Source organism: Cottoperca gobio, unplaced genomic scaffold (genome assembly GCF_900634415.1).
Source record: "Cottoperca gobio unplaced genomic scaffold, fCotGob3.1 fCotGob3_124arrow_ctg1, whole genome shotgun sequence".
NCBI classification, from domain to species: Eukaryota; Metazoa; Chordata; class Actinopteri; order Perciformes; family Bovichtidae; genus Cottoperca; species Cottoperca gobio.
In genome coordinates, this window is record NW_021166794.1 from 131,322 (window position 1) to 153,714 (window position 22,393).

The window sequence follows — 22,393 nt, forward strand, 5'->3', positions numbered from 1 at the left end:
GTGTGAACCATCTTGTGGCTTTTTAATGATGCGTCTCAGAGTGATAATTAGAGGAGGGTCTCGGCCTGGTGGAGGTCGATATTCTACCTAACAGACCTCTTTAAATACACCTCATCACAAGCTGGAGTGCACAATCTTCAGCCTCCACTGACCCTGTAAAACCTTCTTTAAACCTCCCGGAAACCTGAGTCTGATCTGCTTCAATATAAATCCAGAGACATTTGTATCGAACATTTTGCACCATTTGTAAATCTTATACTGTGAACCTGCTGTGCATTGCAACTGTTGCTGTTGCTGTCCCTAAAGTTCTATCTATCTACAACAAGTCATTAAAAGTTCATCTTATTTAATCACATAAACGCTATGAACTATCCTCTGCCTGTTAGGAAGAATCAAACTGTAAAAGTGTGTGTGTGTGTGTGTAACAGTTTGAGACTTCAGTCACATAGTTGCTTCATGAAAACACAGCGCACATTCCTGGAATAGTTTCACTTTATCTCCGACGTGTCCTTGACACAGAAGAAGAGCGAAGGACCAAGAAAACAAGACGAAGAAGAAGAAGAAGAAGAAGAAGAGGAGGGAAGCGGGATTTTATAATGTCAAGATGCTTCATCCACCCTTATTAGTGTGTGTGTGTGTGTGTGTGTGTGTGTGTGTGTGTGTGTGTGTGTGTGTGTGTACAGATAACAGCTGCAGCAGTTCAAACTAAAACTGTCAAATAACTCTGAGATTTACAGCTTTGAGGTTTAAACACTAATTAACTGTAGCACACATGTCCCTCTGACGAGACTGTAGATTAACTTCAGTTATTTTATATTTAGACTAATTAAACTATCTACATACATCGATTAACTATTTCGAGCACTTTTTCAAGCAAAAAAGGTCAGAAAATGCTTTCAGCCTCTTAAATGAGGAGATTTCCTTCTTCTCTCTGTTTTATATCACATTAAGATGAATATCTTTGGACTTTACTATTTTCTGACATTTTATAGACAAAACGATTAATCTAGAAAGTTATAATAAATGTAAAAACTATTGTTATTTGCAGCCCTATTGTGTTGCTGCCCACAGATCCTGTTGTACCGACACAACCGTCTCTGTTTGGTACAGCGCAGTAATGCTTTCGCCCTACTCTACGCTCATCGTGTGATTCTATAAAGTGCATCTACTTTATTCAAACAAGTCAAATCAAAAAGGTACTTTTCTTATTAAGCTGAATTTTAAAAAGTTAAAAAGGAAAATGTTCTGAGCAGGCGGGAGATGATGTCACACACGACCACACAGGGCGACTAAATGTGCTGGGATGTTGGGGGGTGCATACTTGGGCTGCAAATTAGCTCCAATTAGCAGAATTCAGGTCAGCTGTCAATGGCCAGTGTCTGTCAACGGCTCATCACTTGTCATAAGTGTGGGAACCAGACGCGTCCCGTTTGGGAAGATCTCCTAACAGCGCAGAGTAAAGCTGGCGACAGGAACACGACTGCTTCTGGGCTGCAGAGTTTTGCATAGAACCTTCGAGAAGAGGGAATTTCATGATGTACGACACTTTGCAGGCTCCTTGATGTGGTTTGGATAGCGAATAGAAACAGCGAGTGAGTTCATGTGAGCTCTGTATGCACGCAGTAATGTATTCACCGGCAACCTGAGAACAAGCTGTGGTGCTCATCCTTAAAGTAAAGTTTACCGACTTCATCTTAAAGAATTTCAGGTTCAAAAGGTGTCAACTTTCAAGATTTAATGTTTCTGCCATCTCTGACACACACACGCGCACGCACACACACGCGTGCACGCACACACACACACACACACACACACACACACACACACACACACACACACACACACACACACACACACACACGCACACACACACACACACACACACACACACACACACACCTATCTCTTCTACTCAGGTGCACATCAAGTTGCGACCTGTTGGCAGACATGCCTGGAATTCCCCTGCAGCCCACCCGGACTGACAGCTGCCACAGCCAATCAGCTTGCAGCTTTATGATGTAATGACCCCCCCCTATCCAATCTAACCAACCAACCAATCAGCCGCCTGCCCTCGCAGCTGCTGTTTAACTCTGAGATTAGAGAGAGAATTAAGCCGAACCCCGGGGGAGGTTAGGAAAGCATGAAGTGATGGAATTTGACTGGGTTTGCTCCTAATGACCAAACTTCTGGAGTCACACGTGTGTGTACGCTTTGTACAGGTGAATGTGTGTGTGTGTTTGTACTCACAGGCGAAGTACTGCCAGGGTTGGTAGTTCTGCCCAAAGTCGACGGATCTCTCCAGAACCCAAAGGTCCGGACGTGGAGAGTTAGCGAACTTAATCAGCACGTAGGCCACATGGAAAAGCTGCAGAGACAGAGAAGAAGTCACATTATTTACTTTTTTAAACATAGTAACTTTTGAGTTATTTCTGAAACACAAGACGCAATAAATGATACATGTTACTATAAAACAAGAAGAAAAGTAAATCCTCACATGGAGAAAATAAATCAAATGGTAGCAAAGAAAGGAAAGTAAATAAGGATATGAAAGGAAAGTAAGAAAACAATAAGAAATGAAACAAAAGGAAGTGAATGGGAAAAAAGACAGGGAGAGAAAAGACGGGAAAGGAAATGAAAGGAATGTAAAAGAGAAAACAACACGAGCTAAATCAAAATCAATTGTGGTGAAAAGGAAAAGCAGCCGGCCGCCGCGGCGCCCTGAACAGTTGAGCGACGTCAAACCCAACTGCAGCGCGTCTGATCTGTCGCGTTACACGTTACCAGTGATCATCAAAAAGCTGATTCCTGTCAGTAATGAGCACCAGATGCTCCTCCATCACACTCTCCGGTTTCAGCCCGGCTCTCCGGCTGCCTCTTCTCTTTCACTTGTCATCTCTCATTCATTTCCTGAAAGGCCCCGACGCTGGTCAGACGGCGATGACAAACTGCTCTCACGGGTACAGAGGAGTTCAGCTGCACTGTTTTGTCTGTCAGACCTTGAAATCGCTCCCCAGTTGAAACAGAAGACACTGAAATAACACAATGACGCACATAACAATATCAGAACAACTCACTATCGCGTGTGTGATGGAGAGTGAGAGCTCCTTTTTGATTGATTGTAATTGTTTAGAGCCGTCTCTCCATTGATTCAGCATACGATGTCAACATTCAAAAGGTTGCAGTTAACAATGTCCTGAAGTTCACAACATTTTATTCTATTAGACATGTGTGTGAAAGTGTCATAATATCGCAGTGACCTTGACCTTTGACCCCCTCAAAGTGTAGTCTAAATACAGAAGACAATCTTATCAGTTCATCCTCGAGTCCAAGTGGACATTTGTGCAAGATGTGAGTAAATTCCCCACCAGACGATCGTGAGATATCGTGTTCCCGAGAATGGGACGGAGGTGAGGTCACGGTGACCTTGACCTCTGACCACCAAAGTCTGATCAGTTCATCCAGCGACACGGAGGCGTCATGTGCTCACAACCGCTTTCCTCACATTTGTAAGATTCAGATCAAACCCCATGGATTGCAACCTCCTGCGAGTCCGTGCCAGAGACTTTAGTTACATGTTGTTCACCGTCTCTCTATCCCTTCATTTCCTGTCAGAGAGCAGTACGTCAGGGTGTGACACGTTACACGACTTGTTCGACATGACAGCGTGACATTTGACCCAAAGCGAGGAAGCAGTGAGACGAGACAAGTTTCAGGCAATTGTGAAGCTTTTACATCACCAGGGATTTTGTTGAAAATGAGCTTTCTAGGGAGGGATTCTCTGACACACACACACACACACACACACACACACACACACACACACACACACACACACACACACACACACACACACACACACACACACACACACACACACACACACACACACACACACACACACACACACACACACGTCTTAACCTTGAGGCAGCTTTTTAAACTTTTGTGCAGACAAGATTCCAGTGGTACATTTTTGTGAAGAAAACCTCCACTGGAGTTTATTTTTCTCTTAATGAGTTGTTTTCAGCCTTGAAAGTCGTTTACACATAAAGTCGTGACGCCACAGCTGTGAGACGCCACAGCTGTGAGACGCCACAGCTGTGAGACGCCACAGCTGTGAGACGCCACAGCTGTGAGACGCCACATCAGAGTCGACTCAACGACCAACATTTTGGCAAAAATGAGTTGAAGTCCACTTTTTGTCTTTTTGTTCACGTTAGAACAAGTTCAACATTTAGCTGGTCTTTGTTTCACCATTGCATCACAACACACACACACACACACACACACACACACACACACACACACACACACACACACACACACACACAATCATTAGAGTCAGACCTTAACTCTCCACACTTCCTCCTTGTGACAGGCAGCTCTGCAAAAGATGATGACAACACACACACACACACACACACACACACACACACACACACAACTTCATTACTGTGGAATGCCAATAGTGTGTGTTTCAGGCTGATGAATGATTTACAAACAAGAAAACAGAGGAGATGGAACAAATATAAACTTCTTCCACTCCTTACATTTGCTTCTATCCAGAACTCACAACTCACAAGATAAAGCAGTCGTGAGAGACTTTTATATGCACTTGGTTATAGAAGATTGTCCATTTAAAGTTTCGACTTCAAACACAAACAACTCTGAGTATATAAGGACATATATGTGCGAGTCTAAAGGAGATCTGGAGGGCAGGAAACAGAAGGCGAGGCCTCTACAGGTCCCTCAGGGCCAAAGACATTGAGAAGAAAAATCCAGAAGCATTCCTCTGATTGCAGGGTTAAAGTTTGACCAGCTCGGGGAGCACCTGAGGTTCAGAGCAGATCCTTTGAGACGTTAAAACTGAACACACGACTGAACGTGTTTTACACAGAGAGCCACATGGAGGGAAATCTTATCTGTACAGAGCTTAATGAGAATCCACCTCCATCTTTGTTATTGGCTTCATACAGCCTTTGATTGCAATAATCCACTTTACCAAAATGTACACTTGCAGGATTGTCACCAAACGTTTCCCTCCATCTAATGATTTGTTTCCACCTGTTCACACCACGTGCATAAACAAACATCGGCCCATCTGAAGCTGTTCATCAGGTATAATGTGCTCCTTTTGCTACGTCAATAAATTGGGAAACAAATGTTTTGATGATGTTATGGCAAATTAATAATCATATGAATTCGTCCTGCAACGATAAGTCGATTTATGGACAAGTCCATCAACAGACAAATAACAACGGTCAACTGTTTTGACAATCGATGAAGTTATTTTTCATGCAGAAACAGCAGCGCACCGCTACTCACACTAATGAGAGCAGCATGGTGACTCAGAACCAATACAACCAGAATAAAATGCAAATCAGTCTGCAGGAATCAGTGGGAGTCAGTCTGTTGCCTGGTCAAAACACACACACACACACACACACACACACACACACACACACACACACACACACACAACAAAAGGTTTTGCTGACCCCCTTTTTCTGCAACACACACACACACACACACACACACACACACACACCCCTTCACAGGATGTATGGATTAGTGGCGGCCTCCCCAAATTGCCTGTCAATCCCATCAATCAGACTGCTGTTACCGTGGCAACCTGGAGTCAGCAACAGGTGAAACTAGGGGGAGAGAAGAAAACTGTAGAGAAGAGGGGGAAAAAACATTTACGGAAACAAAGTTATTTTTGGATCGCAATGAAAGAAATAATAAAAATCTAAAAGAAGCTTTTAACGCTTTTCATCAGAGTCATGACTCACAGCCCCATCTTCACAACGAGACGTCTCAGAAACCACTTTGTCTCTTATAAACAGGCGGGCACGGTACTAAAAGTGCACTTAGTAAGCCAACAAAAGACACAAGCATCACTTCATCACGTAAGCTTGCAGGGACAGAGATCACAAGTGTCCTTAAAAACAATACTTGAGACGATCAGAGGACTGGAGCGACCCCGGCTCCACCGTCCTGTGTTACGTACGTGTGGCTGCCTTCATATCCACACACCAGACACATGACGTCTGCCTTAGTCCTACTATATCTGAAACAACAATCATTTAATGCGGATTACTTTCTCAAATCAGTGTGTGTGTGCATCGTCAACGTTAAATAGCTCGTGTGTTCCGACACGTCTTCCCTTCTCAAAGTGACTTTGTGTTTCTGTAGTTAAGAAGCGTTCAAATGTAAATCAGGAATATTAACTCCCTAAAGTTACTGTTTGAATGCCTACATATACCTTTACAATATGTCTGAGGAATGCAGGTGTGTGTGTGTGTGTGTGTGTGTGTGTGTGTGTGTGTGTGTGTGTCTGGCCCCTGGCTCGTTTAATAATTGTACACATTCCTCGGTGGCACCACATTCCCAGTGTGTCAGGTAACCATGGAGATAAGAAGGGAGACACACAGAGGGACGGAGGGAGTGATGAAGGAGGGAGTGATGGAGGAGGGAGACGCTTCAACATGTACAAACCATGCGGAGAGAGAGCGACGAGAGGGGACACATCCAGTGTGACAAAGCTTTGCTCATCATGTCACAACCTTTGAGGGAAACAACGCTGCGGCTGCATCAAGCTGCACGATGTTGCTGTGTACATATATGTTTCAATTCTTTTCTTTTTATTGGTTTCCAAAAGGAACTTTTGTGACATCACAAAGAAAATGTCTCAATTTCTGTGGATTTCTCTGTTGTGCGGCTGCAAAGATCCAAATGAAGCACAAACGTCCAATCTGAAAGAATTACTCCTCATTTGACACTGAATTAGTTCTGAATGTGCTCAATCCACACTTTGTCCCCGGAGGAAAGGCTCTTTAATCACAGCTCACACGCTGCTACAGTGACACCGACTGCATGTTCTGACATCACACAGCACCAGCAGATGTTCTGGCGTGTGTGTGTGTGTGTGTGTGTGTGTGTGTGTGTGTGTGTGTGTGTGGGGAGACGCGTGTGAGGTATTTCTTTGCAGTAAGCCAGGCGGATGGGCAGATTATTCCGGCGTCTTGTGGGCGTCAAGAGAGAGACTGAGAGTGTGTGTGTGTGTGTGTGTGTGTGTGAGGTTGATAAGAGACAGGACTAAGGAAAACCTGGCAGAGCTGTGAAGGAGCTGCAGCTGCATCTGTCAGTATGTGGAAGAGATCTAAAAGGACTATTCCGTAGTCATAAGTGTGTCTGCATCCCCGCACTGTGATTCTTAGTTATAAAGCATGACGACCTGCACATATCCCGCGGCTCACGTTCATCTTTATGAGACGATCAACCTGAACTGAGCATCAGGCAAAGGTCGTCTAATCGTTTACGTCATTTTTCACGTGAAGATGCCAAACATTCCCCGTTTCCAGCTTCTTAAACGTAAGAAATTGCTGCTTTTTTAGTACAGCTGGTTGGACGAGACAAGAAACTTGAAGGTGTGTCCTCGGGGTGTGGGAATTGCAAAGATAAAGAAGTAAAATGTAAAACATTAATCCTCCCTTTCATTCCGTTTCCACTGACTCTTCTTGTTATCTGTCAGTCAATCTGTCCCACCTCGTCTCTGCAGACAGATCCAGTGGTGCCAGACTGAGGAGCAGCTGCTCACACACACACACACACACACACACACACACACACGATCCCAGTAGAAAGAAGTGAAAGTAGATTCACTTCTTTCGGTGTGTGTGTGTGTGTGTGCGTGTGCGTGTGCGTGTGCGTGTGCGTGTGCGTGTGTGTGTGTGTGTGTGTCAGGCTTGCTCAACTCCCAGAGAGGGAAGGTCATTCCTCACATTCCAAGTCAATCTCAGTGTCTCTCTTGTACCTCTCTTTCTTTTCCTATTCCTCCCCGAACATGTATTCATCCATTCCTCCATTTCACTGTTTTTTCCCATACCTCCCCCCCTCCCTCTCCCTCTCTCTCTCTCTCTACCTCCCCCCCTCCCCCTCCCTCTCCCTCTCTCTCTCTCTCTACCTCCCTCCCTCCCTCCGTCTTTCTCTCTTTCAAACACGCTGTCAGTTCTCCGTCTTATGTTCAGAACAGCATCATCAGTATACAGTATTGTCGTGATGGTCCTAATGGATGTGAACAGAACGGATCCATCGGTGTTCAGCCATCTTTGTTGCAGAAGCCCCCCCGACAAAGAGAATCCACTTCATGCGTTTGTGTATGAACTTCATTCAGAGACAAAAGCAGCATCGGGATTGTATACCAAATCTCTCGTTGGTTTGATCGTCATGAATGAAGTTTCCTTCCTCAGGTGAAGCTCCAACCTGCTGCACAAAGCCTGTCCAACGTCAACAGTTTCAAATGTGCAATTAGAAAAGGCAGAAACTAACAAGTCCTCCGACCCTGAGCGTTACCTTTAGAACTTCACATGGGAGGGAATTCATTTCTATTAGTAGCTCGAAGGTGTGTACACTCTCTCTCTCCTCTCTCTCTCTCTCTCTCTCTCTCTCTCTCTCCCTCTCTCTCTCTCTCTCTCCCTCTCTCTCTCTCTCTCTCTCTCCCTCTCCCTCTCCCTCTCTCTCTCCCTCTCTCTCTCCCTCTCCCTCTCCCTCTCTGTCTCTCCCTCTCTCTCCCTCTCTCTCCAGGGGTTCAGAAATGTCCATGTACTCTTCCTTCAGAATCCCACGACAGAGTTCCTGACAGAGATTCCTGGGGGAAGACTCTCAGAGCTCCTCTCGGATTTCAGTGAGAACATTTTCTGACAGTTTCAGGTTTCGCCGTTTAAAACAAGACGCTTCTTAAAGCGTGTCTCGCTGAATTATCCGGGCTGAAAGTGATACTGCGTCTATCAAAGCAGAGGCTTTGACCTTTCCACTGTGCAGTGATTTATCCTCCAACACAAGTGAGACTTGGCGGGAAGGAGCTCGTAGGGAAGTGTCATTTCAAAGTTCTCAACGATGCTGTAAGACGTAGAAATGGGTGGATAATAATGTAACAGTGCACACTTTTGAAAAGTGGCACGAAATGCACTACTTTGTATTTTGCAAGGCCCATCAGCTGTTGGTTGTTGCTTGTTTTTCTAAATCACCAATTAAGATTTGAGCTTACAATCATAGACGTCTAATGCACAAACCATCTGTGGCATCGAAACAGAAACCTTTCTTCATTGTGGGCTGATAAACACTTTGTCAGGACACCTCACTGCCCAATTTCGCTTCTTCAACGCTCCGTCAAAGCAGAAATGTTGCAGTCTGGCACAGCTGTCTAACACTGTATGCATCATCTTCACCCAGGACTTACATAAATGCACAAATGTAACCGCTGAAAGACAGCGATGAGCCTGCTCTGTGCGGTATAGTTAGCCCCAGGCTAAGGGTGGGGATATCCCACATTTAAAGCTGTAAATGTCAAATTCAGCCCCGAGCTCATTGACCTGTAAAGCCTCCTGTAAGTCCCTTTATTATCTGCTGCTGTGATCTAAATTGTGAGAGAAAGAAGGTGGCATGAACTCAAATTCCTTACTTCAAAACAAGATCAACTTATTAGCAGTCACTGATTTGAGCAGGCGTCTTCTTTCCCAGATAGAAAAAGGTTTCGCCTGAAACGACACATCATCTACACGCCTGTTAATGAAAGGTGGAGAAACCCCCGACCAACACTTTAACAGAACTGTATCTAATAACAGCCTGCGTGTTCCCAATAACCACCTCCATATTCCAACAACACAGTCCTCCAGGTGGCATGTTGCTGCCCAGAGGCTAAAGATGTGCACCTTTAACACCTTTAACACCTCTAACACCTATACATTCATTCACCGGCCCAAACACGCTCAGCCAGTGATCTCAGAGTTTCTCAACCACTTCAGAAATGTTAAGATTACAGACACTCGGTCTTTATTTTTCCATTTTCACCCGGGTGTGCACAATGCACATACCCATGTATACCATCTCTGACATGTCAGGGCAAGAAGAGAAAAGCTGGGTTAGGACTTGGTGATGTGCTGCGTTCCAGGGATGTCGCAAATTCGGAAACACTGACTTCCCGCTGGAAAGAAATTGAATGGCATGAGCGATCAAGATGGAATTTGTATTTGGAAGCACGATGTGCATTTCAACTCAAACCCAGCAGTTTGATTTTAAGTTAAATACCTCCGAAGTGTGTTCTTCAAAGAGAGACATGTTCCAAATGTCATAATAGAGCTCATTGATCTCGTAAAAATGAGAAAACTATCAAATGATCTCCATGCTAAGTCATAATTACAAGATATTACAATGAATTGAGAAACGGTTCTATCCTTATATTGCAAAGTAACACTAGCATAGCATTGCTGTTCCACAGAGGACAGAGTTTCAGATCTCATCGAAGCGTTTCCCTAGAAGGTCCTGGGAATTTCTGACTAACGCAGCGCGAGAGAGGAGGATGAGGGTGAGAGCCGAGAGGGGAATACAATGAAGACTATTGAGAAAAGAAAAGCAGACAGGAAGGAGGCAGGAGGAGAAGGACGAGCGGAGATAAGAGAGATGGACTCCCGTCGTGGAAATAGTGACAGCGGTTTCTTCTCAGAGCAGACGAGGAAGAAGGGAGGAAGGGAGGGTGGAAGGGAAGGAAAGGAAAACAGAGAGCCGGGGAGGGATGAAGAGGAGAGGAGGGTAAAAGTGAGGAAGAAGGATGACACCTCTAGCTGCTACTGTTTTTAAGTTGTCATTGATAAGTGCAGTTTTATGCATTTCGTAGAGCATCTGCAGTGTTCATTCATTGCAGTTCTGGCACCTGGGAATCCCCTCATCTTGACTCAAAGTTCAGAGTAGTGAAGAGGGAATAAGTCGCAGAATGAAAGAGGAAGAGAGGGAGGTGAAACAGATAGAAGAAGGCCCTGGAGGAACAGTTTATCCTCCGGGTTCTTCTGCAGATTGATGCCTTGTTCCACAACTCTGTCTGACAGTTCAACATCCCCCCAGGATGTGGAAACTCCTGCACAGTGTGGGACTGTGTGTGCGTCTTGTACTTCTATCTTTGTGTGTTTTAGACCTTGAGAGTGAGGATATTTTGTTTTGCCTCAGAGACAAATTCCTTATATGCCTAAACATTACTTTGTCAGTAAACCTGCTGTTTGAGGGTTCAGACTTAGTTTCAGTTGAAGTTAGAATTAGGCATGAAAGGTGAGAGCTAGAGGGAGAAGCTGAGAAAAGAAGCGGTATACATCCTGAGATGTAGAGATGTACTTCACTGACATGCAGCTGGTTCAGGACTGGAGGATTGTGGGTCCAAAAGGAGGTGAGAAACACATTCCAGGACGAATTACCCTCATCAGCTCTCAGCATCACCGTCTCTCTCTCTCCTCAACACCACAGCTGCACCTTCCTAATCACAAGTCCGTCTCCATAAGACTCCAGCGCTTCTAAACTATTGAATGCATCATTCTGAGCTCATCAGCTGTAACTCGTTAGACGCATCATTCGCTCACATCTCCTAACGATAGCTCATAAATCATGTCTGTCAGGTGAATAATCAAAAGCAATAAAGAATCATAAAGAGACATTTGATCCCAATTTCAGTGCCAATTATTATTTATTTTGGAAAATCTGCCAAAGTGATAAGATAACAAAGTTCAGAGGTTCCCCGACTCCCTCACAAAGAAATGTCAGCTGACATGTTGCAGCCTGACAGGCTGACATTCACCGGGGGGACGATGCTGAAATGTTCCAAATGAGTCCACACTGAAAGAGGGAAGTGATAAAACCGGCCTAGGAAGGGAGGTTTCCTTTCCTTTGACCTTGACTTTCTCCACGTTCCTGATCCACTCCTCCTTTCGTGTGGTCCCTCCATCCCTTATTATAACAGACAGCTCGGGCAAATTCGATAATTAGTGAAGAATGGGAGGAGGAGGAGTGATAAGGGAGAGAGAGAAGGGGGAGTGCAGGTTGTCCTGATGACGAGAGAGATGGAGGAGGAGAGAAGGGGAGTGTGTCGAAACTTGTCAAGGTAAAACACTGATGGATTGCAGATTCAGACAAGATGCAAATGATATGTCTTATATAAAGTACAGTGTTCAACCGGGGGGGGGGGGGGGGGGTAAACCAGTTTACTTGTGTCTGTCACATCAACTTAAACTGTTTCTATGAAATGATCAGAATACATAGAAGGTGAAATGCCAACAAGACAAAGCTCGTTTCAAAATGAGAGGTTGGCTTTAACCCACTGGTGAGCACCAGCGCTCCCCAGGGACGATCAAATCCTACTCGTTGTGCCTTCAACATTTCTTAACTACGTTAATAAAAACAAATCCAGCAATACATTTCTTTCAAAAACATATTTGCCTGTAAGAATGAGTCGTATAGACATAATGTCTCGGAGACAGGGTTGCAATTAATTAGTTTAGTACTCAAGCTGAGAGACACATTTGACCTCTCCCCATCTGCAGAGAGGTCAAAGGTCAGGCTCTGGAGCTGGTGGGGAGTCGAGGCCAACACAAAGGCTGTCGTAGCAGCAGAGCCGCAGGTGTAATTTATCACATTAAACATGGCTCTGTTCCATACACGGGTTCCAGCGCCAATGAGCCAGCGTGCACCGTGCAAGGGCTCTGAAACTGTCAAAACTAAATGGTATGCAGCCGTCGTTAATACTAATTACGCCTGTGCTTTTCCTGCTGTGGACAAGGTCTATTACACCTGTCCCACGTTGTACCAATAACACTTTACAACTCTGTAGCTGACGACAGAGCTCATCGGCTATATAGATATTAGCGAGACTTTTCTTTGCTGCGTACGGCATCCATCAAGAAGACAGGCCGGCACACAAACATGTCCTCCACCATGTCAAATATTCCCAGTATGTGCTACAGTGTAAGGCTGAATGTTAATGGTGACTGGGAGTGCTGAGGCTCCCCAGCTGTTGGCTCTGCTGGAACCAGTCACAGTTGTCGCGGCTCTCAGCTCGTTTCCCTCAGTAGCTAATAAACACCTCTCTCTCCGTCAGTTAGTACAAATGTCTTGCTGCGTCGCTCTGCTTTGATGGCGGGGTGATGAGCGGGTGTTCACAGGGTCGCAAGTACAAATCCCTGCCAACAGCTGACTGTGGCCCAGTAATGTGTTCAGAAACATATGTGACAAGGAACAAGTGTAGAGCTCAGGAATTACAAGACACACACTCAGAACTGCTGCGCCTCTATCCCATCCACACGCACACACAAACACACACACACACACACACTCCCCTCTCTTTCGGGTCGTCAGTTTCTCAGTGTGATGAGGTTTTAAATGTGGACTTTGTCCTGTGGAGCGGTCAGTCACAGTCTCTGAACTCTGACTAAGCTTCATTAAAACCGTTAGCTGCTAGCTGAGCTGGACACACACAGAGGCACACATTCATGTAAACACACACACGCACACACACAGGGATGACATCATGCACACACCCAAGTTTAGACAATTATAGCCGAACATTTTAGACTTCAGGGACTCAAATATGCATCGTATCAAGAGGAGCAACAGGAGATTTAGATCATGCTCGTCAGGCTGCATCCTTCAGAAGGTTTCACTGGAAAATAATCTGATGTCATAAATGAAATAAAAAACTGTACTTTTTTTACAGTGTATTTTACACAGGTTTCACATGAACTCCATTCTCTCAGGGGCCACACACACACACACACACACACACACACACACACACACACACACACACACACACCCACACCACACTCCAATGACTCCGTGAGTGTGTGTGTCAAACAGATCGACCCCCACAACACACACACCTCCGTTCCACTCCCATTCCATTTATGACTTAACTATGGAAAAACACTCCCTTCTGTTTGCCGTCCTCCCCTTCTTCTCATCCCCCCCCCCCCCCTCTCCGCTCCTCTTTGTGGAGCTACTATGGACACTATGATCAAACTACGCATCATCATTTTTTGGCTGTATAAATAAAGTTCACATATGCAATTAACCATTTTTTTTACATTAATAATAATAAATATGCTACTTTGGAAAATGTCACTGAGCAATCTGATAAAAACTTAAAATAAAAACACAGTAAGCCCTGGTTGGCCTGTTTAAATAAAACCCCTGTAAACCAAAACAATTCTTCTGCTTCTGTGTTTCCATCATGTTTAACATGAACACCAGTGAATTTCCGCTTGTGTTCATCATTACAAATGTAAAGTAAGATTAACTTTGACTCATTGACCTATACTTCCTTTGTATCCCGTGCCTTTCCTCCACCCGCCCCTTCATACCATTCACCAGCAAAGAAACGCAAACAATCTGCCGGAGTTGACCTGGTTAAAACCAATATTTACTGTCACATTAACAAGGGCAAACCTCTCTCTTTGTCCCCGCTTCACTTCACTCCTCCTCACATTCTGTTGCCGTTATGCCCCATTTCTTCACATTGTCTCGTGTGTGTGCCTGCCTCTCTTCTTCTGTTCACAGACAACGTTGATGAATGAAATAAAGGGAATAGATAAATGCTTGGACTGCAGATAGTTTTCATTACAAACTGCATTCCAGCTAACTTTTAAAAAGACAATGGGAGAGAGAACTTTTACACATTGCTAGAGAGAAATCAAATGAGGTATTGAGACAAAACAAACACTAGTTAAGCTTCATTTATTCAGACGATCTCAATGTGAATGTATTCCTCTTTTGGCCGTTGATCCACACTAAGCAGGTTTAAATGACTAAAAGTCATTAAAGTCTAGAATTGTACTGAAAAGTAGGTTTTTCTTTTGCCGTTTTGCCATCTCAACTGGAAAATCCTGAGAACACTGTGTGAAAGTTTACTTCTGACCTTGGAAACAGATATTTGACTGAATAATCTTTAACTCCCTTTCTTCTCATTATGAAAGCTCTGGAAAAAGCTTGCCAGCGGACCTTGGACCTCGTCTGACTGAAACCCACAAATGCCAGAGGATCAGTCAGAGGATCAGTCTGTAGGAGTCATCCTCTGGGGATTATGAATGTTTGCAGGAATCTTTATGGAAAGCCATCAAACAGTTATTTCAGTCTGAACGCGAGAGTTGGACCGACCGACAGGATGAAGTTTTACCAAGTGGCTCCCTGCAGCAACAAATACCAGGGAAAAGGTGGAGCGCTGGACAATACTGCAGCTATAGTTTGGATCAATGCTTCACACGCACAAAGAAAATATACAGTATATGTTTCATCAAGCCGAGCTAAACGAAGTTCTGTTTCTCTTCAAGTGGTCAAATCCCAATCAGACGAGTCTTAAGTGTCAAAAATAAGTCATTGGCGGTTTCACAGTGAACCCCGTATCAAGAGTTTCTGCTCGTCTGACTCCCAAGTTTTCTATCAGACTAAATGAGCTCATTGTTTGATAGCGGGCCGACATTAGCATCAAGCTATTCTTAGTCTTAGTTTGGCAGAGCAGGAAGAAAAACGCTCAAAGTCGCTGGTGTCCTTCAGGGAGGACGAGCCTGGCACAGAAAGTGTTTTTCTGTCTGGGTTTTGTCTAAGGAGGAAGCTGCACACACTCCTCACACACTGCAGCTGGACATCTAAAATATATAATGACACACTTTTTAGGATTGATGTCTGTATCTACATCGCTAATATTTGAACAGTCTGTAATCTTGGCGGGAAACTCTTATCTGTTAGACGACGATAATAAACGTTGTGTTTAGCCTAGCTTAGCACAAAGACTCAAAGCAGGGGGAAACTACTAGCATAGCTCCATCAACAGTTCCAAAGCTGTCGTATTTACACATTGTTTATTTATATGTATATTTAATGGTTTAATCAAATTAGCTTGAGTACATTTGTAGACAACAGCTGGTCCCGGTGACTCTACGTAGCATCTCAGACGTCCTGTCCTAGCCTGCGACAGTAGCTAACAAGATAAAACATGCAAGAATCACAATTCTTTAGTTGCTGCAATGAGGTTTCCCCCTCTTCTCATGGAGGCTAGCTGTTTCCAGTCTTTGATGCTAAGCTAGGCAAAACACAACGCTTCACAACAACAATCCAAACTTGTCCATCGTCACTACAAACCTCAACCAGCGTAAAAGTGGGTTAAAGGAGAGTTTGTTGAAGGTCGTTGGTCTCATATGGTTTTGCGCGCTGAGAATGTGTCAACAGCTCATACAGACCTTGGAAAAGCTGGAAAACACTGAATTTCTGATGTCAACTTTTCGCCTGAATGGAAAAATCACTAGTGTCCTTAAAAAGAGAGGAAACTCCTTTAGGGTTTTATTGAATTGCAGAATGAGGAACTGGATTTATAGAGTAAATAAAGGATTATAGACATTATGTTTGTTTGCAGGCACCTCAAGTGGCTCATTAACTAATCTAATCTACTTCTTTAATTAATTTCCCATTGACTCGCTTCCTCCCTGTGAAGGATCCAAGACGCTGCACTGGTTTTCACAACCAACTGTTTGCTCCATGTTTGCTCTCTGCAGTCTTTCTGAATGGGCCAAACACTCTCACTGACACAATGGTGTGATAAAGGGCCCATTGAGAAGTATTCTGAATGCTAAGTCATTGGGAGGGCTCAGGGCCATCGCTGCATCAAAAGGAGGTTGTAAGGGCGAGCAAACACTGGAAGACAATGCGACTGAGCTGAATGTATGTTCTGGGTCGCTTCGCCTGGAGAAAGAACCCACATGTCAGAACCACATGGCGGAGTTCCCCTATAGCCGATCATGAAGTTCCTGTTCAGCAGTTAAATATAGTCGACGGCTCTGAAAGGGATTTCAATGATCCGAAAGATCCCTTATTTCCCAGCATTCCTGGTGTTTCACATCTTTTCAAAGTCAGACACTTCCACCGCTTTACAAACGTTGACTTTCTTAGCGTGTTTTCATTGAGTAGTTCCAATGTTCTCCCTCCTCCCATTACTGTATTTCACTTTCACGTGCAAGTCCATCCATCTCAGTCAGCTTATCTGTGGTTTTAGTCTTTGCCCTTCAGTAGCAGGACAGGAGGAAGCTCCAGCCGTCCATCTCAGTGATAACACAGAGGAGAAGAGATGGAGGGATAAGCCGAGGCTGACAGACAAAACAGGAGGGGATGGATGAGCAGCAGAAGAGAGGGAAGAATGAATATGTGGATGGAAAGATATGAGCGCTCGGGTACAGAGGTGAGAGGGAGAAAGAGATAAATAAGGAAGACGGAGAAGATTTAGTGAGAGACGAGGTGATAAAGCTTAAAAGATCAATTCTGTGTTGACAAGGTGAACAGGGCAAGCAACGGGCGAGAGACAGAGAGGAAGCAGGTACATTAAAGAGAGAAAGGGTGTGTGTGTGTGTGTGTCTACAAATTGGGGCCGGTCAGGGAGTTCAAAGCAGCGGGGAGGTAAGAGCTGCAGAGCCTGACAATGACCTTTGACCTGTGACAGATCAACAGGTTGGAACCGACATCATGCATGACGGAGGGAGAGTCAAAGACACAGCATCCACATGATTACGCTGCAGAGTCGTGGGTCGGGACATGATGAAGTAAATCAAACCGAGTGCAACCGTCGCTGTTGGAGAACTCGGACATCACACGAAGGAGAAAGCTTTATGACAAATACACACGAAAGCGTAACCGCTGAAGAGCTGCAACGAGAGTGGGAGGCGTCCTCTCACAATCACTTCCTCAGCTCTGACACACACACACACACGCACGCACGCACACATCAATCAAAGATAGCGTATGAATGGCTTCTTTTTCTGTCATCCCCAGCTGGAGTCCTTCTCTACTTCCCTCTCCCCTTCCTGTCCTCAGGCGTCCTCCTTCACTTGCTCCTTCCTTCTCAGTTAAACGTGTATATACGTTTATAGCTATATTGGAGGTTGACTACTGTCATTTTGGATTCGTAAAATGCCATATTTAGGCTGGCAGAATGGGGTTTTAAAACAAAAGTATTAGTGCTTGAGGTTCTGTTTGGGGGTATGGCACGTGTTATGTTGCTAAATATTACTGTGGCTGTTACTGTTGCATTTGAGGCAACTTTAAACTTAATGAGTGACATGTTGGGGCGCTTTCGACCCGAGCCAGATAACAGAGCTGCAGCTAATCGACCATAACTATGTAGAATAAGTAAAATCAAAGTATTTTGCATCAGGAAGAAGTGAGGATAGAAAGTTAAGTATAAATTAAACCGTCTGATGCATCATGTGTCACAAAGTATCTTGCTTGTGCCTTTAACAGGCTAAAGCTATGATGCTGCATGTATCTAAACTTGTAAACTGAAACTAAAAGTGAGAGTGATCAAACCTTCCAACATCAACACGCTCTGATATCAGCTACAACAACATACAGAAGCAGGCAGCTAAAAATGACCTCTGAAATATCCGCCAACTATTTAGGACCACCTCCCGTCCTCCATCCATCATCCCTCCTTTATTCTGGTTTACATGTGGCATCCACTTCATCCCTTTTGCCTCTTTCTCTCTTTTCACTCAAAGCTGAATCACTCCTATTAAGGTCAGATTGTCTCTCCCTCCCTCTCTCTCTCTCTCTACCACTTTTTCTCCCCCTCTTTGCTCATTTTCCTGCCCAGTACACATAATGAATGACTGAAAAATGTGTCAGCGTTTGTGTGTGAGGACAGCAGTTTCAGAGGCAACGTTTAACCCTGAACGAGAGGGACAGAGGGGAAAACAGGCACATGAAGGCCAATGAGTAGATGGTGACAGAAATAAAAAACAAAAAGGAGGACGGAGGGGAGAGAGGATGAATGACTCCAACTGTTGACCCTCAACATTACAGCCAAGGAGCTAAAGAGGACAAAAGGATTTATATCAAGAAATAGAAAGAGGGTCACTATTAAAAGATGTGAGTGAAGCGCGTGGGAGACTGAGTCACTGCGGAAAGTACAGTGACAGAAAAAGAAATGATCTGGTCCGTCTCTAATATCAACCAACCATCGTATGAAAGAAAGAAAAGCAGCTGGAACTGGAGAACATCCAGCATTGATGTTTGAAATGGAGTGAAATGATTAGTTTTTGAAGGCGTCGCATGTTATGTTTCTGTCCATCTTCTAATGGATACCTGCTAACCTGCGCCACGATAAAAACAAGACAGATTTGAGTGATTAAAGCTGAGAAAAGGCAGCCTTTGTTTTGTCCTGAAGATTCAGAACAACTGAATATAGCGACAGTGAGCAGGTTTCATATTGGACCCATTTCATTGGTAGCCAACAGTGTGACGTATCTGCACAGGTTCAAGGAGAGACTGACAGAAGCATTAGGAAGGAGGAAGAGTGACAGAGGAATGGGAGAGAGAAGTCTGATGTCCATCTGTATCCCCCTCTTTTTCTTTATTTCCATCATTACTGTGTCAGACGTCCACTCGACAGAAGAGTCTTTGTGGGCGGACAGAGAGATGAATAGAGAGATTACGATGCGAGAGGAAAGAAATGGAGAGTGAGACATTACGGCGAATAAGAGATGATATCTTGAAAAGCTTCACACACTTTGAAAGAGCTGCTTGACTGGATGACACACACACACACACACACACACACACACAAAACACTGGAGGTGTCTGTACGGAGCCAAACCACAGACAACAGTGAGGTTCCCATGCTCATCACTCATAAAAAGCAGAATTGGCAGAGGACACACTGATTATTATCAGCAAGTCACACACACACACACACACACACACACACACACACACACACACACACACACACACACACACACACACACACACACACACACACACACACACACACACACACACACACACACACACACACACACACACTCTTTTTAGACCTTGGCTGCCATTAAAGAATTGGTGATATTGGACTTTTGACTATTCTGACAGGTTCATTATAAGTATCTGTATAATACTCCAATGATTGGACGTTTGTTTATCTTGTGATGTCTCCTGAGTTTTCCAAGGAGGGCGATCTGTCTGTATCTGTTACGTGCTAAGGAATTGTTCCTGGTCTCACTGACTGATAACACGGTGTGAATCACCTGAAATCCTTCGGTCAAGTTGCACTTGAACACACCACAAAGACTAGCTGACCGGCAACATGCCACATTCCTTCTTTGCCGACAAAATGAGGAAATAACTTTGCAATGCTCTGTATTAATGATCCAAAAAGAAGAAGAAGAAGAAGAGCCTAGCACATGTGAAGCTGAAGTTCACTGTGTATCCGTCTAAACTGTTTGAGAGTATGTCTGATGAAAAGTTGCAGTAGCGTCATCAGTAGCATATAGTCTTCTGCTGAAGAAGTAACTGGTAATGGAACTGCTGCAGACAGCTTCACTTAACATCAAACTAAAGACATTTCTGAAGTGAAACTGCTTTGAACATGTTTGGTGTGAACTCAAGATGTGTGTTTTCCAAATATAAACCTCCACCCTCTAACTTGGAGCCGGCTGGAACTTTAAAAGGTAACTCTGACGTTCACATCAAAAAGCAGGAAGCATTCAATCGGGAGCCGTTGGCACCGCGCTCCCCTCTTACGCACGGCGAACAATGGAGCTACCTCAACACAGCATGCAAGTGTGTGTGCCTGTGTATGCGTCTGTCTTTGTCCTTCAGGGAAACCTGCCAACACAGCAGGAAATTAAGGGCATGTGACGGTGAGAAACATTTCAATCTCTGCCGTCCGGCTCCGGGAAAGTCCATCTTTATGTATACTTGAAAAAGCATTTTGTGTTGCCATGTTTGATTTATTTCACAGTTGTAGAGATTGGCCCACGATGAAGGCTGTTTGAAGAGTCAGTTCAGCCAAATGGAATAAAGGAAGACACGTCCTCTCTTATATGTTGTGGTTTCTTGCCGTGCAGATGATGGTGCTCACAGCTTTGAGTCTATTTCATTGGTAGAAAGTGGTGGAAATTAAACTGTTGCATGACATGTTGAGCTGCACCGTCATTGTGGTACATTGCACGTTTCCATTTTTGGTGAACTCACCCTTTAAGTATCCTCTGCAATGAACTAAAAACACGTCAAATCGCCGGAGCTGCAGAAGCTTAATGCAGCTCCCTGCGAGACGAAAGACTTTGACAAGTGTGATGACAGGAACACTTTTTCTTTTTTTACTCAAGGTGGGAGGATTATGGAAAAGAGAAGACCTCACCTGGAGAACATGCACACGCAGACACACACACACACAAATATTGTGCTCTAATAATAGGCTGCTGAAACAGACAAACATCCCCTGTTCTGTCATCTCCTCCTCTTTCCATGCCCTCACCCTCCTCCCTCTTCTTCACCTCCGTTTTCTTCTCCACTTAAACCCCCCTTCCTGTCCTCCTCGTTTCCATGTTCTAGCCCTCCTTCCTCTCGTCCTCCTCCTTTTTCCTGGGAGTTTTGTTTCACCTTGCCCTCATACTGGATTTCTCCCTCTATTATTGGCCTCCTTGTTTTTTTCCTGCTCTTCATCTCCTCCACCTTTTACCTGTGATTACAGAATCCTTCCACTATCACATACCTCAGGAATGAAACTGCACACAAACACACACCAGCGTTACATTGTGCTTAGATCACACAGCTACAAGACAATGGTGAATTGTGTTGCACTGGGTATGACTTCATGGGATGATTCATATTCTTCCTACAGTTCATCAGGTATCTCTTCCATCTCTTTCCTTCCTTCCTTCTTCCCTGCCTTGTGTTTAGATGTCTACACACAGATCTCACTGTCAACAGTTAGTAGCTTCATTTAAACCTGAGGTCGGAGGATCATTCAGTGTCATTATCGATTCATTGTTTGGTCTATAAAATGTCAAAAGGTGATTTTAGTGAGTTTAAATGTCAAAAACCTAAAGAAATGTAGGAATCCTCAATATTTAAGAGTTTTAAATATTTAGTTTTAAAAACATTTTCTGACATTATTACATGAGCATTAACCATTAATTCTGTCAGCCAAAAATGGCCTCCATTCACCTGTATCGTTTTGCAGCATGTAAATATGTGTTTGTGTTTTGGGTGAACTGTGAAAACAGCAGAGTGGGTTCTCAGTGAGGAGAAGGACTAGGAGAATAAGGAGCAGAGGTAATGAGAAAGAGGATAACGGTGAAGAGGAATGAGAGCAGCAGATAGCAGAAGAAAGAAGACAGGAGGAGATAGAAAAGGTCTATATCGGGCTGTGTTATCCGTAAAAGATAAGCAGGACGGGTGGTACAGATATAGAAAGACAAGAGGACGAGAGGAAGACGTGTGTGAACTCCAACACATAAAAAAAGAGGAAAGAAGAAGGAATTGGAGGATATAAAGAAAGGAGATTATTAGAGTTTTATTACGACTCATTCTAGAGTTTATAATCGCACAATGACAACATCTGGAAATATGTGTAAAAGTCATTTAAGGTGCAGCGTTCTTTGGATGCACTGAACGTCCCATACTGTGGAGAAACTCTCCTTCAGATTCCTGTGAGTGTTTGGTGGGTGCTTGGTACACACCTGCTGCAGTAACGCTCCGATATACTGATAGTACAGTGTATTTACTGCCAACTGATTCCACAGCATGGTCATTTTAC

At 44.2% G+C, this 22,393-nt stretch overlaps 1 protein-coding gene across 1 annotated transcript in view; it reads right to left on the minus strand.

Annotated features, from left to right (window-relative positions):
* LOC115004519 (laminin subunit alpha-5-like) overlaps positions 1 to 22,393 on the minus strand; it is a 41,751-nt gene that overhangs the window by 11,962 nt on the left and 7,396 nt on the right. Inside the window, exon 3 of the mRNA XM_029426163.1 lies at positions 2,248 to 2,365. Within this exon, the coding sequence (XP_029282023.1) occupies positions 2,248 to 2,365 (118 nt within the window). The remainder of the gene's footprint in view (positions 1 to 2,247; positions 2,366 to 22,393) is intronic.